This window comes from Monodon monoceros, unplaced genomic scaffold (genome assembly GCF_005190385.1).
Source record: "Monodon monoceros isolate NGI ecotype Baffin Bay Population unplaced genomic scaffold, NGI_Narwhal_1 Super_Scaffold_21, whole genome shotgun sequence".
Classification (NCBI taxonomy): Eukaryota; Metazoa; Chordata; class Mammalia; order Artiodactyla; family Monodontidae; genus Monodon; species Monodon monoceros.
Genome location: NW_021703778.1, coordinates 98,801,929 through 98,814,914, shown reverse-complemented (window position 1 = coordinate 98,814,914; position 12,986 = coordinate 98,801,929). Strand labels below are relative to the sequence as shown.

The 12,986-nt window shown below is 51.8% G+C and overlaps 1 protein-coding gene across 3 annotated transcripts; it reads left to right on the top strand.

The window, feature by feature from the left end:
- The first annotated feature begins 766 nt into the window (after positions 1 to 766).
- Positions 767 to 11,643, top strand: KLHL33 (kelch like family member 33). Of its 3 annotated transcripts, XM_029236142.1 has the most exons (7): positions 767 to 1,209; positions 1,300 to 1,355; positions 2,429 to 2,601; positions 3,049 to 3,825; positions 7,765 to 8,689; positions 8,805 to 8,972; positions 9,085 to 11,643. In XM_029236142.1, the coding sequence occupies exons 4-7, from the start codon at positions 3,069 to 3,071 to the stop codon at positions 9,635 to 9,637; spliced, it is 2,403 nt and encodes an 800-aa protein (XP_029091975.1). In that variant the 5' UTR covers positions 767 to 1,209; positions 1,300 to 1,355; positions 2,429 to 2,601; positions 3,049 to 3,068; the 3' UTR covers positions 9,638 to 11,643. The 3 variants fall into 3 exon arrangements, with proteins under 3 accessions (XP_029091975.1, XP_029091973.1, XP_029091974.1); XM_029236140.1 differs by lacking the exon at positions 1,300 to 1,355; XM_029236141.1 differs by having other exon boundaries at positions 767 to 1,355.
- The last annotated feature ends 1,343 nt before the right edge of the window (positions 11,644 to 12,986 follow it).

Genomic DNA, 12,986 nt, shown 5'->3' with positions numbered 1-12,986 from the left:
TTCTGTTTCCTACCAACCTCCTCCCATAAAGGAATGTGGCTAAATGGGTGTCCTTTTCCTTCTTGCCTCAAACTACAAAGCATCCCTTCCCATGCCAGAGGGGTGAATATCAACGTTGTAAATACTGGGAGCAAGAAGCAGGGCATTTCTCATCTGGTAGTCATGTCTAGTGCTCATCCCAACAGATCCTCAGAAGGAGTCCTCCTTACTTTCCCCTTCAAAAACTGGCATGTGGAGTCTCTCCCAGCAGAACCGGCTAGCTTCAGGTCTGGGTCCCTGGAAATCTGCTCTGTCAACTACCCACGCACACAATCCCACATCTCCCCACATTCCGCCCCTTCCTGATCTGTCCAGCTCTCACTGCCATCCCCTTAGTCTTTTCACCCCCAACTCAATTCCCCCTCGCCTGCCTTGGACTCCCACTCCATGCCTGCCAGTGCCAATGCCTACAAGGATAGTCACGGTCACCAGGCCCACCACCCGAAACTCATTTTCAGGATCCATGTTTGGTAGCTGCACCCCATGCTCCTGGAAGGGCAGAACACAGAGGTAGGGGGTCACAGAGATTTTTTTTTTTTTTTTGCGGTACGCGGGCCTCTGACTGTTGTGGCCTCTCCCGTTGCGGAGCACAGGCTCCGGACGCGCAGGCTCAGCGGCCATGGCTCACGGGCCCAGTCTCTCCGTGGCATGTGGGATCTTCTGGACCGCGGCACGAACCCGTGTCCCCTGCATCGGCAGGCGGACTCAACCACTGCGCCACCAGGGAAGCCCAGTCACAGAGATTTTTAATTGGTCCATCTGATTCTTAAAATGACTTGCCCAGGCTGGAGCCACGAAAATGCAAGCTGGGTGGTCAGCTGACTTGAGAAAAGGATGCATGAAGGAAGGGAATGGGCATTACCCGGAACAGGTCCAAAAGGGTCTCTGTGAAGCCCACTGTATGCACAGCCACAGCTACTGCATAGGAGAAAGCAAATATGATTCCAGTGGAACTGCCAAGCTCCAGACCCAGGCTGTGCAAGACAAGGAAGTAGGTACCACCTGAGAGGAGAGGAAAGAAGAGTCAATCGGTCTCACCAACTCCCAACAGGACCGGGGGCCCTAAGAGGTCATGGAGTCACAACAGACTCACCAGCCTTGACTTTGCCATTGGTGGAGACGGCTGAGATAGACAGGCTGGTGATAGTAGTGACCGAAGCCGAGAGCAAGGTAACGAGCGATCTGAGCCCTGGAGTGGGATGGGAATGGGGCTCCTTTAATTCACTGAGGCCGCGTCCCAAATCCCTTCCTACTGTCTAGCAGAGTGCTGAGCCCACACCTATGCCGGCCTGAGCAGTGATCCAAGGCAGCTGCAGGTAGAGGATGATGCCCCTGATCATCAGGGAGGGAGGAGTCAAGGTCACCCTCAGCCCTTTCCTCTCACCCTCAGAGGGACCCTTGAGACTGTCCTCTGGAGCGAAGTTCTCTTTCCCTGCTTCCATCCCGAACCTTTGGGAACCCTAAGCACCAATCCGTTACCATGACTCCCATGACCCAGATAAAGCCAATGGGGCCTTGCCAGGCCTGGCCCCCGAATTCTCCACATCATTTTTGGGGAGTGTGGCTCCACATGGGGCTCCTAAGCAGAGGTGGAAGTAATACTGTCCCCTGGCTGAGATGCCAAGACCCTGCCCCAGTCAGCAGGTCAGCAACAAGAAGGACGGCCAACAGACCTGGAGGTGCTATGGGGGGAGGTCAGTCATAACGCATTTAATGGAGGGTGGATGATTGCACAGAAGAGCAGGTTTCATCCAACCTTCGGGGATTCGCTGTGGGGTATGGGTCCTGCCATGGTGGAGCCGAGCAGAGCCTCCAGAGACATGTGGCTGTGGTGGAGCTGTCCCAGGACCATGGGGTTGGCAGAGAACGCAGATCAGGGTCCAGTGTCCTTGTCCTTGTTGGCAGAGGGAGGGCAGAGGCTGACCTGGGGTTTGTCTCTGCCAGATCGTGGTTCCTTCTCTTCCTGGTGGGGGCCCAAGGTGTGGGCCACCTTGTCTTGCAAAGGGGAGGCCATAAGAGGATCCACACAGAGGCTGGTCACTATTGCCCATTTCACAAGCCAGGACAACCATGGGCTGCCTTTCTGTTTACCCATTTGGAGGAGTGCAGCCCCAGGGTTGGGTTTGGCTCTCTCACCACCAATTCCATGTTGGCACAGGGAGGAAACCCCTCGCTACGGGTGGGTCACCCATGATCGGTAGCCCTGACCCATGCCCCTTCACCTCCCCCACTCCTCTGCCCTTGTTGGACCAGATGGATGGGTTATATTTGAGTTTCACATCAGGATTGTTCGCTCCAGGGTCCCAGCTTTATCATGCACAGAAAAGTCAACAAAGGCCAGGACTGACCCCAAACACACGCTTCACTCTTTCTCCCCACTTTCCTGCAGGTGTGCAGAGTCCAGACTTTCTTCACGCACCCCCTCCAGCCCAGTCCAGTGAAGGAAGCCTTTCTGGCCTGGCTCACTCCACCAGATCCCCATATCCTACTTGGCTTCTGAATTTGCCTCGCTCAGCACCAGGGCATGACCTACAAGTGGAAGGGGAGAGGAGATCATCTCAGGTCAGGCCCAGGGAATTGGGTGTCAGAGTTTGGGCACCTGGAGACCAGCCCCCAGCCTGCCAGCACTGCCTATAATTAGCTGGGTTCGGTCAGGGACGGGGCCCCGGGGGCGCGTTCCCTCTGCCACACTGTCAGGAGTAGAGCAGGCTCAAGTGAGAGGGCAAGCAGAACGCTGGTGTCTTAGGAGGGTGACTACTGGCATGGGGGCAAGACGGGCAGGGTACAGTTCCGGGTACTGGATGTTTACACATAGATCTTGCGTGCTTTGCTGCACCTGGGGAACCTCAGAGTCGCGCGGTGTGGCCTACACGCTCGAGCCCTGGGATAGGGGGAGGGGGTTGAAGTAGGAAGAGGGACTGACATGTCGCCGGACTGGAGGCAGGGCTTCCTCTGGCCTCTGTGGGCCCAGCTCTTACCCTCTCTTCTCTTTCCTCTGCTTACCTGCAGCAATCCAGTGAGCTTGGGCCATGAGCGTCTCAGACTCGGCACATCGTCCCTCAGACCCTGAACAAGTCTCTCTCCCAGTCCAGGAGGACGGCCTTGGCCTCCCTTTGCCCACCAGGAGAACCCCCTCCTGGCCTCCGTCCCCAGACCAGGATCCTGGTTTGCCCCCCTTTCCTCTGGAAGAGCCTGGCCCCAGGCCCATGGCCCCGGGGAGCCTTTTCTCTCCAGCCTTGTCCCTAGAGAAAGAAGAGGAGGAGGAAGAGGATGAGGACGGAGAAGACGCAGAGGAGCCCGAGGAGCTGCGCAGCGAGGCGCATCCCAGCCAGTTTTTTGCAGAGGCACAGCGGCTGCGAGAGCAGAGGTTGTTGCTGGATGAAGACGTGTCAGTCGGGGGGCGAGTATACGGGGTGCATCGGGTGATCTTGGCCGCAGTCAGCAGCCTCTTCAGAGGCAGGTTGCTGGGCAGCAGAGGTCTGCAATGCCCCCTCAGCCTGGATGTAACCCCCGGGGCCTGGGAGGCCATGCTGACCTTTGCCTATGAGGGGGTGCTGGGACCCGCCCCACGGGAGGATGTGCTGGTCGCGGCTGAAGCCCTGGGCGCACCCCGGGTGAAGGCTGCGGCCCAGTGGGGACGCGAGGGGGCTGGAAGCACCCGGGAAGATGAAAAGCAGCCCAGCCAGGCAGAGGAACTGAGAGAGAACCTGCGCACCATGGAGCTCCTGTACCAAGAAGGCATCGGGTGTGACCTGGAGCTGGAGGCAGACGGCTGCCGGCTGCGGGGTGAGGGTCTGTGGGGCATTACATTAATGCAGGCGCATATGCCACCTGAAATGGTGTGTGCAAGCAGCGGGTGGTTCAGTCCCTACCATAGTGGTTTTGATCCCTGCTGCAGTCAGAATTTCCCCAGGGTGACCTTTGGCACCTCTCCTGACCCACTGAGAATGGAGCATGCGCAGTTGAGTTGTTTTCTTAAGAGCACTGACAGATTTATGCTGTGGCTTTCCCTGTGCCCAGAAACAAGAAATTTACAGTCAGCTGGCTGGAGCTAAGGGTATATAGTCCATGCCAGTAGAACAAGCAGGAGGTGATTGACTCAAACAAAGATTAACCAAAGGCCCTTCTTGGCATCTTCTAATTAGGACACAGGAAAAGCCAGAGGAACACAGTGGAAAAATTCAGTGTGTCCTTTCCCCTAAGTGAGCTTGACACCATGGCAGACGTGGACCCTACAGCTAGTGAGCAAGGTCTGGTACTGTTTGGCCAGAATCTTAAGGCTACCAGTTCATGGCACTTTGAAGTTAACTCTGCTCATCACCAGGAAAGCTGAAGAGGGTTGAATAAGTTGAGATTTATTCAGATTCTACTAACATTTAGTGAGGTACTGGGTACCAGGAATTTCTTTTACACATGCCATCTCTTTTCATCTCACTGAAAACTAGTGAGTTAGATATCATTATCCCTGGGTGCAGATAAAGAATATTAAATTCAGAGATGTTAACAGGTGAAAACCAGGATACAGGCCCACATCCACTAACCCAGTCTGCTCTCACTAGGCCATGCATTGCCTTCTATGCAGTCAAGTCAAAGACATATAGCACCTGGCAAATGGAGTCAGAGTGCAGACACATAAAAGTTTAACATTAAAAGGGATTTGTTTAGATATTATCTAGTTCAGCTCTTACACTTTATTGATAAGGAAATCAGTCTTTAAGACAAGTCCAAAGTCACATAGCTACTGCTCATTGGAGGAATGACTGGCACCCAAAGTGCTTCTGGGACTCCCCAAAGGAAAAGGATCCTATCTTAGTCAGCTTGGGCTGCTATAACAAAAATACCACAGACTGGGTGGTTTAACAATAGAAATTTATTTCTCATGGCTCTGGAGGCTGCATCAGGGTGTCAGCAAGGTCAGGTTCTGGTTAGGGCCCTCCTTCTGGTTTGTAGATGACCACCTTCTCACTGTATCTTCACACAGCAGAGAGAGAGGGAGATCATCTCTCTCATATCTCCTCTTATAAGGGCACTAATCCCATTCATGAGGGTTTCTACTCTCATACATAATTACCTCCCAAAGGCCCCACCTACAGATACCATCACGTTGGAGATCAGGGCTTCAACATATGAATTTGGTGGGGGCGGGGAACACAAACACTCAGTCCATAACAGACTTCTAAAGTGTTTGTTATCATTTCCAATAGCACTAGATGCAGGGGGAATTTAAAATTTCAGTTATAAAATTCTCACGAGGGTTTGGAATTTAAACATCCTTGTATTCAATATCACCGCTTTCACTTCCTTTAAGAAACATTCCAACTTAGTGGTGGAAACCTGTCACTTAAAATTCTAAGGAATAATGATGAGTGAGAAGGGGCACAAAATACAAGTGGTTGTGAATCCTTTGTCAGTGACTCTGAGCTATAGGCTGATTGATGGTATGGAAGATGAGATGGCTTACCTGCTTTACGGAATGCAGATTTTCTCAGGCAATATGGAAGCTGTCACTAATGTTTACTGCTTGGGAAGCACCAAGCTACTACCTACTGCTCAAAAAGACAGTGGAAAGCCACTCCGATATCACCTGCCCTTTGAGAGAGGTGAACATGCTGCAACTGATCAAAGCAGCCTGAGGTTCATAAGCCTCACTGGGAGCTTGGGTCTGTGTGACCTGCCTGAGAGGACTTCTAGCAGCATTTCCCCTCTTTTTTTTAAAATAATTAATTAATCAATTAATTTATGTTTGGCTGTGTTGGGTCTTCGTTGCTGTGTGCAGGCTTTCTCTAGTTGCAGCGGGTGGGGCTACTCTTTGTTGTGGCGTGGGGGCTTCTCATTGCGGTGGCTTCTCGTGTTGTGGAGCACGGGCTCTAGGTGCACGGGCTTCAGTAGTTGTGGCATGCGGGCTCAGTAGTTGTGGTGCATGGGCTTAGTTGCTCCGTGGCATGTGGGATCTTCCTGGACCAGGGGTCGAACCCGTGTCTCCTGCATTGGCAGGCGGATTATTAACTACTGTGCCACCAGGGAAGTCCTCCTCTCTTTTCTGTTATGAAGCATTTCAAACATAGCAAAGAAAAGAGAATATTAAGATGAACACTCAAACACCCATCACCCAGACTTAACAATTAACATTTTACTATATTTGTTTCATTTCTTTATTTATTTTTTGCTGAAGTTTAAAGTAAATCTCAGACATTTCACTCACAAATACTTGGGTATGTGTCTCTCTAAAAGAGGACATTTTCTCATGTAACCACAATTTATCATATCTAACAAAATTAACAATGATTTCTTAATATCGCATAGTCCACATTGAAATTTTCCCACTTGTCCAAAAATGTGTCTTTTAGAGCTGCTCTGTTCAACCCAGGAGCCAATCGAGGTTTGCACTGAACTCAGATATATGTCTCTTAAGCTTCCTTCACTCTCATACAGTTCTCTCTCCCTTTTTTATGACTTATTGAAGAAACAAGATTAGTTGTCCTATAGAGTGCTCCATGTTCTAGATTTGTAAGCGTTTTCCCTCATGGTTTTGTTTAACTCATTCTTTCAGCCTCTCAATTTCCTATAAACTTGAATTTAGATCTGAAGGTTTGATTAGATTTCGGTTAAATATTTTGGTAAGGATACTCCATACTTGATGCCAACTGCCTCAAATTGAGTTACATTAGGGAGCATATAAGGTCTAGTTATCTTATTTTATTTTTTTTGTGGTACGCGGGCCCCTCACCGCTGTGGCCTCTCCCGCTGCAGAGCACAGGCTCCGGACGCGCAGGCCCAGTGGCCATGGCCCACGGGCCCAGCCACTCCGCGGCATGCAGGATCCTCCCGGACCAGGGCACGAACCCGTGTCCCCTGCATTAGCAGGCAGACTCTCAACCACTGTGCCACCAGGGAAGCCCAGGTCTAGTTATTTAATAGCATTTTTGAATAGGATATTTTCAGAGTCACGAGGGCCATGCAGATAAGCAGGGAACTGATACACAAGTATGCTCACTGCAGCCTGACATCAGTTACAGTGATCTGCCCAGACAGCCCCTGCATGGAGATAGAAAATAAATTACTGCCTTTCACTAGGACTCAGTTTCCATATCTTAAAAGGAGCAATTGAAGCAGGTGATTTTGAAGGCTTCCAGTTTACAGGCCCTAAATCTTGGGTAAGAGGAGATGGCAGTTAGATGAGTGTGGCTCACAACCATTCCTGAGTGTGGTACCACTTTCTGAGTAAAATCTGACTAGCAGAATGGCTGATGTCAGTGGCTCTTATAACTGTAGAGGAAAGAACTTTATTCTGTGCACAATATAGAAAGACCTATATAAGTTGCACATCGGTCTTTGCAGTTTATGTTGTACCCCCTCTTAGCAAGTGTTATCTGTAGCATCTTCACTTGACTGATCAAGACCCTTTCTCTAATTGGCCTGCATCAAGAAGACTAAAGCAATGTTTTTCAAAGTGTCTTCAGGCCACTAACATGAGAATCATGCAGGGTGCTTGAATATGTTAAAACACAAATTCCTAGGGTCTGCGTCTAGAGCTACTGAATCAGAATCTCTGGAGGTGGGTCCGTGAAACCCTCACTGTAACAAGCACCCCACGTGGTTCTGGTGCATATACCGCAGTTTGGCCTGTGGTCTTGGGTGGTTGGCCCAAAGTTGGGGCTGTGAAGACAGGGGAGTGCCTTGCAGTTTGCAACACTCTGGGTCCCCCTCTGCTTCTCCCTCTTGCAGTGCACCGAGCAGCCCTCGCCTGTGGCAGTGAGTTCTTTGGGGCCATGCTCCTGAGCGGGATGAGGGAATCCCAGGGCACAGAGGTGTCTCTGCATACCATCTCTGCCCAGGACCTGCGACTCCTTGTCTCCTTTGCCTACTCTGGGGTTGTGCGGGCAAGGTGGCCGGGACTGCTGAGAGCCACCCAGGCTGCTCTGCGGTACCAGAGCTCTTCCTGCCTGGCTCTGTGCCAGAGAGCCTTGGCACAAGGCCTCAACCCTGCCCGTTGCCTGGCCCTGATCCCCATGGCTGAAGCCCCTGGGCTGGAGAGCCTCTGGAGCAAAGCCCGTCACTACCTCCTCACCCACCTGCCTGCTGTGGCTTTGTGCTCCACTTTCCCGTCCTTACCGGTTGCCTGCCTGGCTGAGCTCCTGGACAGCGATGAGCTACACTTGCAGGAGGAGTTCGAGGCCTTTGCGGCTGCACTGCGTTGGCTAGCTGCCAACCCTGACACCCAGGAGTCAGAGGCCAAGGCCCTGCTTCGATGCGTCCGCTTTGGCCGTATGTCCACCAGGGAGCTGCGGAGGGTATGGGCGGCCGGGCTGCCTCCACCCTTGAGCCCGGACTTGCTGCGTCAGCTGATGGTGGAGGCTGAGGTTCCAGGACAAGAGAGGCGGAGGGAGCCTGACCAGGCACTAGTAGTGATTGGCGGGGACGGGCTCAGATCAGACATGGCCACGAGACAGCCGTCCCGAGGAGTGTGGTGGGCCCGGGCCTTTCGCTGCGGCGTAGGACTGGTTCGAACTGTGGAGTGGGGACGGCTGCCTGCCCTGCCTGCCCCCGGGCGCTTTCGGCACGGGGCTGCGAGCCTAGCCGGAAGTGAGCTCTACGTGTGTGGCGGACAGGATTTCTACGGCCACTCTAACACCCTGGCTTCGACTCTCAGGTATGGCCCCCTGAGAGCGGCCGGTCCCAAGGTGGGCAGCTGCAGGAGGTTGGCAGCCCAGCCAACCGCAGACTCCCAGGGTCACTCTTCCCATCTCTTGTCCCACTGCGTCCAGGTGGGACCCCAGGCAAGAGGACTGGGAGGAGATGGCACCTTTGTGCCAGGCTCGGAGCTTTTTCCCCCTGGTGGTGCTGGATGGACTGCTTTATGCCCTGGGTGGACGAGACAGTGGTGTTGCCCTCAGCTCTGTGGAGACTTATAGCCCCAAGCTCAATATCTGGAGGTGAGCAGGGAAGGGGGTGTTTCAGGCATCAGGGAGAGGCTAGGAAGAGGAGTCTTGGAAGAGGAGAACGGAAGATGACTGTTGCCTGATCACGTGCCCTGTTCTCCCACAGGCCGGCACCTGCCCTTCCAGCACCACGCTTTGCCCACGCAGCTGCTGTTTTGGAGGGCCAGCTGTACGTGAGCGGTGGCTGCAGCGGGACTGGCCAGTACCTGGCCTCGTTGCTGCACTATGACCCCAAACTTGAGAAGCCGGGGACACTTCTGAGCCCTATGGGGGTACCTCGGGCTGGCCACGTCATGGCTGCTCTGGGTGGGCGGCTGTATGTAGTGGGTGGGCTAGGTGAGACTGGGGACCTGCTGAGCTTTGAGGCCTATGAACCAAGGACCGATAGCTGGACTCACCTGACCCCCCTGCCCTCGCCCCATGTCGGGGCTGCAGGCGCTGTGCTGCAGGGGGAGCTACTGGTGATGGGGGGCTACAGCCACCGTACTTATGCCCCCTCCCACCTTATCCATGCCTTCTGTCCTGGCCTGGGCCGATGGCTGTGCCTGGGAACTCTGCCGAGGCCTCGGGCTGAGATGCCTGCCTGCATCCTGACACTGCCCACTGTGCAGCAAATAGCTTTGGTTCCCACACAACACCAAACTAAACCTGCCGGGTGAAGGGGGAGTGGCAGTGGATGGCGTGAGGAAGGGATAAGAAACATTTTGAGAGGATAGAAATGATGGGGGCAGGGATAAAGAGAAGGCTTTATTCATGATCATATTTCATTCTAGCACAGTGCTTTACAACTCACACAGCGCTTTTGTATGTATGATCTGCATTGAGGAAAAGGTGGTTCTGGAATTCCTAGGGAAAGAGCGTTGGGGAAGGAGAGGCAGCTGAATACCTAGGTAAGGAGAGGAGACCCAGGGGCAACTATACAAGGTTTAGATTCTTGGTGGGGAAAGTGCATCTGGCTGGGCAGACAGTCAAGAAACGTCAATAGCCAAGGTGTAGGGGCCATGAGAGGTCAGTTGGGAAAATGATATTCTGATCAATGGACGAAGGAGAAAAACGTGGAGAGGCCATCCGTGAAAGAGCTGAGGAGTGTGGGGGAAGGACTGCGATTGCTGCTTCTCTTTACTCTCCAATCTCTGGGACACCCAAACCCTCCTGAGGAGGTTCTTTCTCAGGTAAACTTGTAGACCCAGTCTAGCGTTTCCTCAGCCATACACCACAGGCTGCCCCTAAGAGCCCCTTGGTTTTCAATCTGAGGAGGACGCTCCTGTCTGGACCCGGCACAGCACAGGGGCCCGAGATGCCAGGGCGACGAGGTGGGAGTGCTGCAGGCGGGGAAGATGAAGACCGGAAGGAGGGAGGCGCCCATGGCGGCAAAGGGATGAAACAGGATTTGAGGGCATGGGGTGGGAGAAGTCAGGAGCCTGGCTGGCTTCTTTCCTTCCCTTTGGGGTGAATCGAGGGATCAGGAGAGAAAACAGTACAGTGTGGTGTGAGGTCCTAAGTTGTGAGAGGAAGTGGCAGAGAGAAGAGTAAAAGGCAGAGGAGGCCCAGAAAAGTGGTTCCTTCCTCTGTCCCTTTCTTCCAGTTTTTTGAATCCATTTCCCTTTTTCTTGGCCAGGGAAAGTTGAGTCAGATGTTTCCTCTCTCTCTTTCTCCACCCTGCTTTTCCTTCCCTCTTTTTGCTCTCTTCTATCTTTTCTCCTTTCTCCCTCACAGTTATTAATTATGTACTGTGTGCCGGGTACGATGTGGGGCACTAAGGATCCCAAGGTCAGGGAGCTCCCGACCAGCACACAGACTTGTAAGCAAATACAAGTTTGACAGTGGACTTAGAGGTATGGACACTTGCCTCATACCTCTCCCGAGAGCCGCGTACCTCACATGCCTCGTAGTTGAAGGTATGAGAGCCCAGAGGATGGAGGAGGGAACTCTGTCCAGGGAAGACTTCTGTTAGGAAGGCATCATCAGATGGGTGTAGATTGAACTGGATCTTGAAGGCTTCCTGGAAACTCACCTTCAGAGAAGGAGGGAGGCATTCCAGTCGAAGGAAAGAAGCAAATGGGGCATGTGGTGCCCTGTGTCTCCATAGCAAAGGGGAAGTCAGTATTCCAGGGATTCTTCAGAGAATTCTGCTCTGTGCCAGCCTACTCTCTTCCCTGGAGCCTTCCTGAAGACAGTGGCTTTCACCTAATTGTATGTTCTCTTCCTCCACAACTCCCCTACGTCTTTCCTGTCTGGTATTTCCACTTCTGACCCCTGAGCAGCTTAAGGCAAAGAAGGGCCACTTCTTTGTACAGGTCAATTTTCTCTTACCCTTGCTAATTTAGATTCTCATGCTGCTAAGGGTGAGATGAGGGAGCCTTCCCTCGCATCTTTCTTCATCCCGGCCAGGAGAGACTTGACATGTTTTTGTTTATTGTTTTGAGATTTCATTATTTTATTAAGGTTTCCTTCTATATCTCTGTTTAGGAACATAGTTGAAAGTGAGGAGGGGTAAGTAGGCTATATATGAGAACAGAGAAGAAAGATTGAAGAAGACAGGGAAGAAGGAAATCGGAAATACTGAGAAACTATGAGGATTGAGTCTTTAGGGTGAACTTCTGTGAACACGCTCTGTGATTTGTATGCAAAGACAGGCTTAAATAAAGGTTTCACCATGACTGAATCATTCTTGTCTGAGTTTCTCTATTGTAAAAAACATTCAATATCCCTTGTAATTTGGCTTCTGTCTCCACCACACTACTGAAACCATCCTCCTTCATTGTCACCATGACCTACTTCTCACCAAATCAAACAGTCTAAGGCCATTCTCATTTTCCTTCATCTTTCTGCAGGAATTGGCTGGCTTGAAAATTGGCCTAAAAATTTCTCCTTCCCTGGCTCCAGAGATAGCACACTCTCCTACTCTTCTTACTTCTCCAATCCAAAGAGGTGGCAGAAAGTCAAATCATAGTGTCCAAGAGGGGGTGGTGCCATCTTAGGCCGAGCTGACAGCCAAACGTCCAAAATTATGTAGATGGGGGAGTTAGCTGCAAAAGGCTCTAGCTTTCATTACTTAGTTTTTTGGTTTTTTTTTTTTTTTTGGCTGCACCCCACGGCATGCGAAACCTGTGCCCCCTGCAGGGGAAGCACAGAGTCTTAACCACTGGACCACGAGGGAAGTCCATTTGTGAAATTGTGGTTAGAATGAGAAGAGAGGAGGTTTCCGATGTGAAGCAGGACACTGGTCTTGCTCTTGGACCACTCTTCAGTGAGAGGGGCCTGATACAGGCAAGGCAACGAGCTGGGGCCCTGGGCAAGTGCACTGAGATTCAGGGTAGTATTTCGACCCCAGAAAGGAAGTAGAGTAAGGATCAGGAATTGGGACAGAAATCATTCCTACGGAGCAGGCAATCATGGCAATCCAGGGATTAGGCTACAGTCTGGTGAGTTCCTAGAGATGTAGGATTCTTATCTTTGGTAAATCAGATAATGAACAAAGGTGTTGTAGGTGCTCCCCTACTACCTGCCCCCACTCTTCCTTCAACTCTTCCTTTGTGGGTGAGGGTGGAATTTACACAGCTGCGCTCATCTTTTCCAGGTCAACTCAGGAACTGGATAGAACTGGGGGTGTAGGTTCAATACCAATAAGTGTGTTGGACTGTATGAGTCTCCTATGCCTAATTCTGGGCTGCCCATGTGCTTCTCTTACTTTGCTTCATGATCCTCTTCAGAAAGCTCACCTGTCCTCTATCCCAAGCCTTAATGACTCAACTGGGTTCTAGTCGTATTATTATTATGTTTTTTTAGCAGCCCTCACCTCTACTTGGATTTACCACTGTCATCGGTTCCGACTCATCATGCTTTGCTGGCACTATCATTTTTCCTTTTTCCTAGACACAAAACTTTGTACTCATCTTGAGCTTGCTCTCCTCTTATCTTTTTCTTCACTCAACTCATCATGTAATTTTTTTTTTGTGGTACGCGGGCCTCTCAGTGTTGCGGCTTCTCCCGTTGCGGAGCACAGGC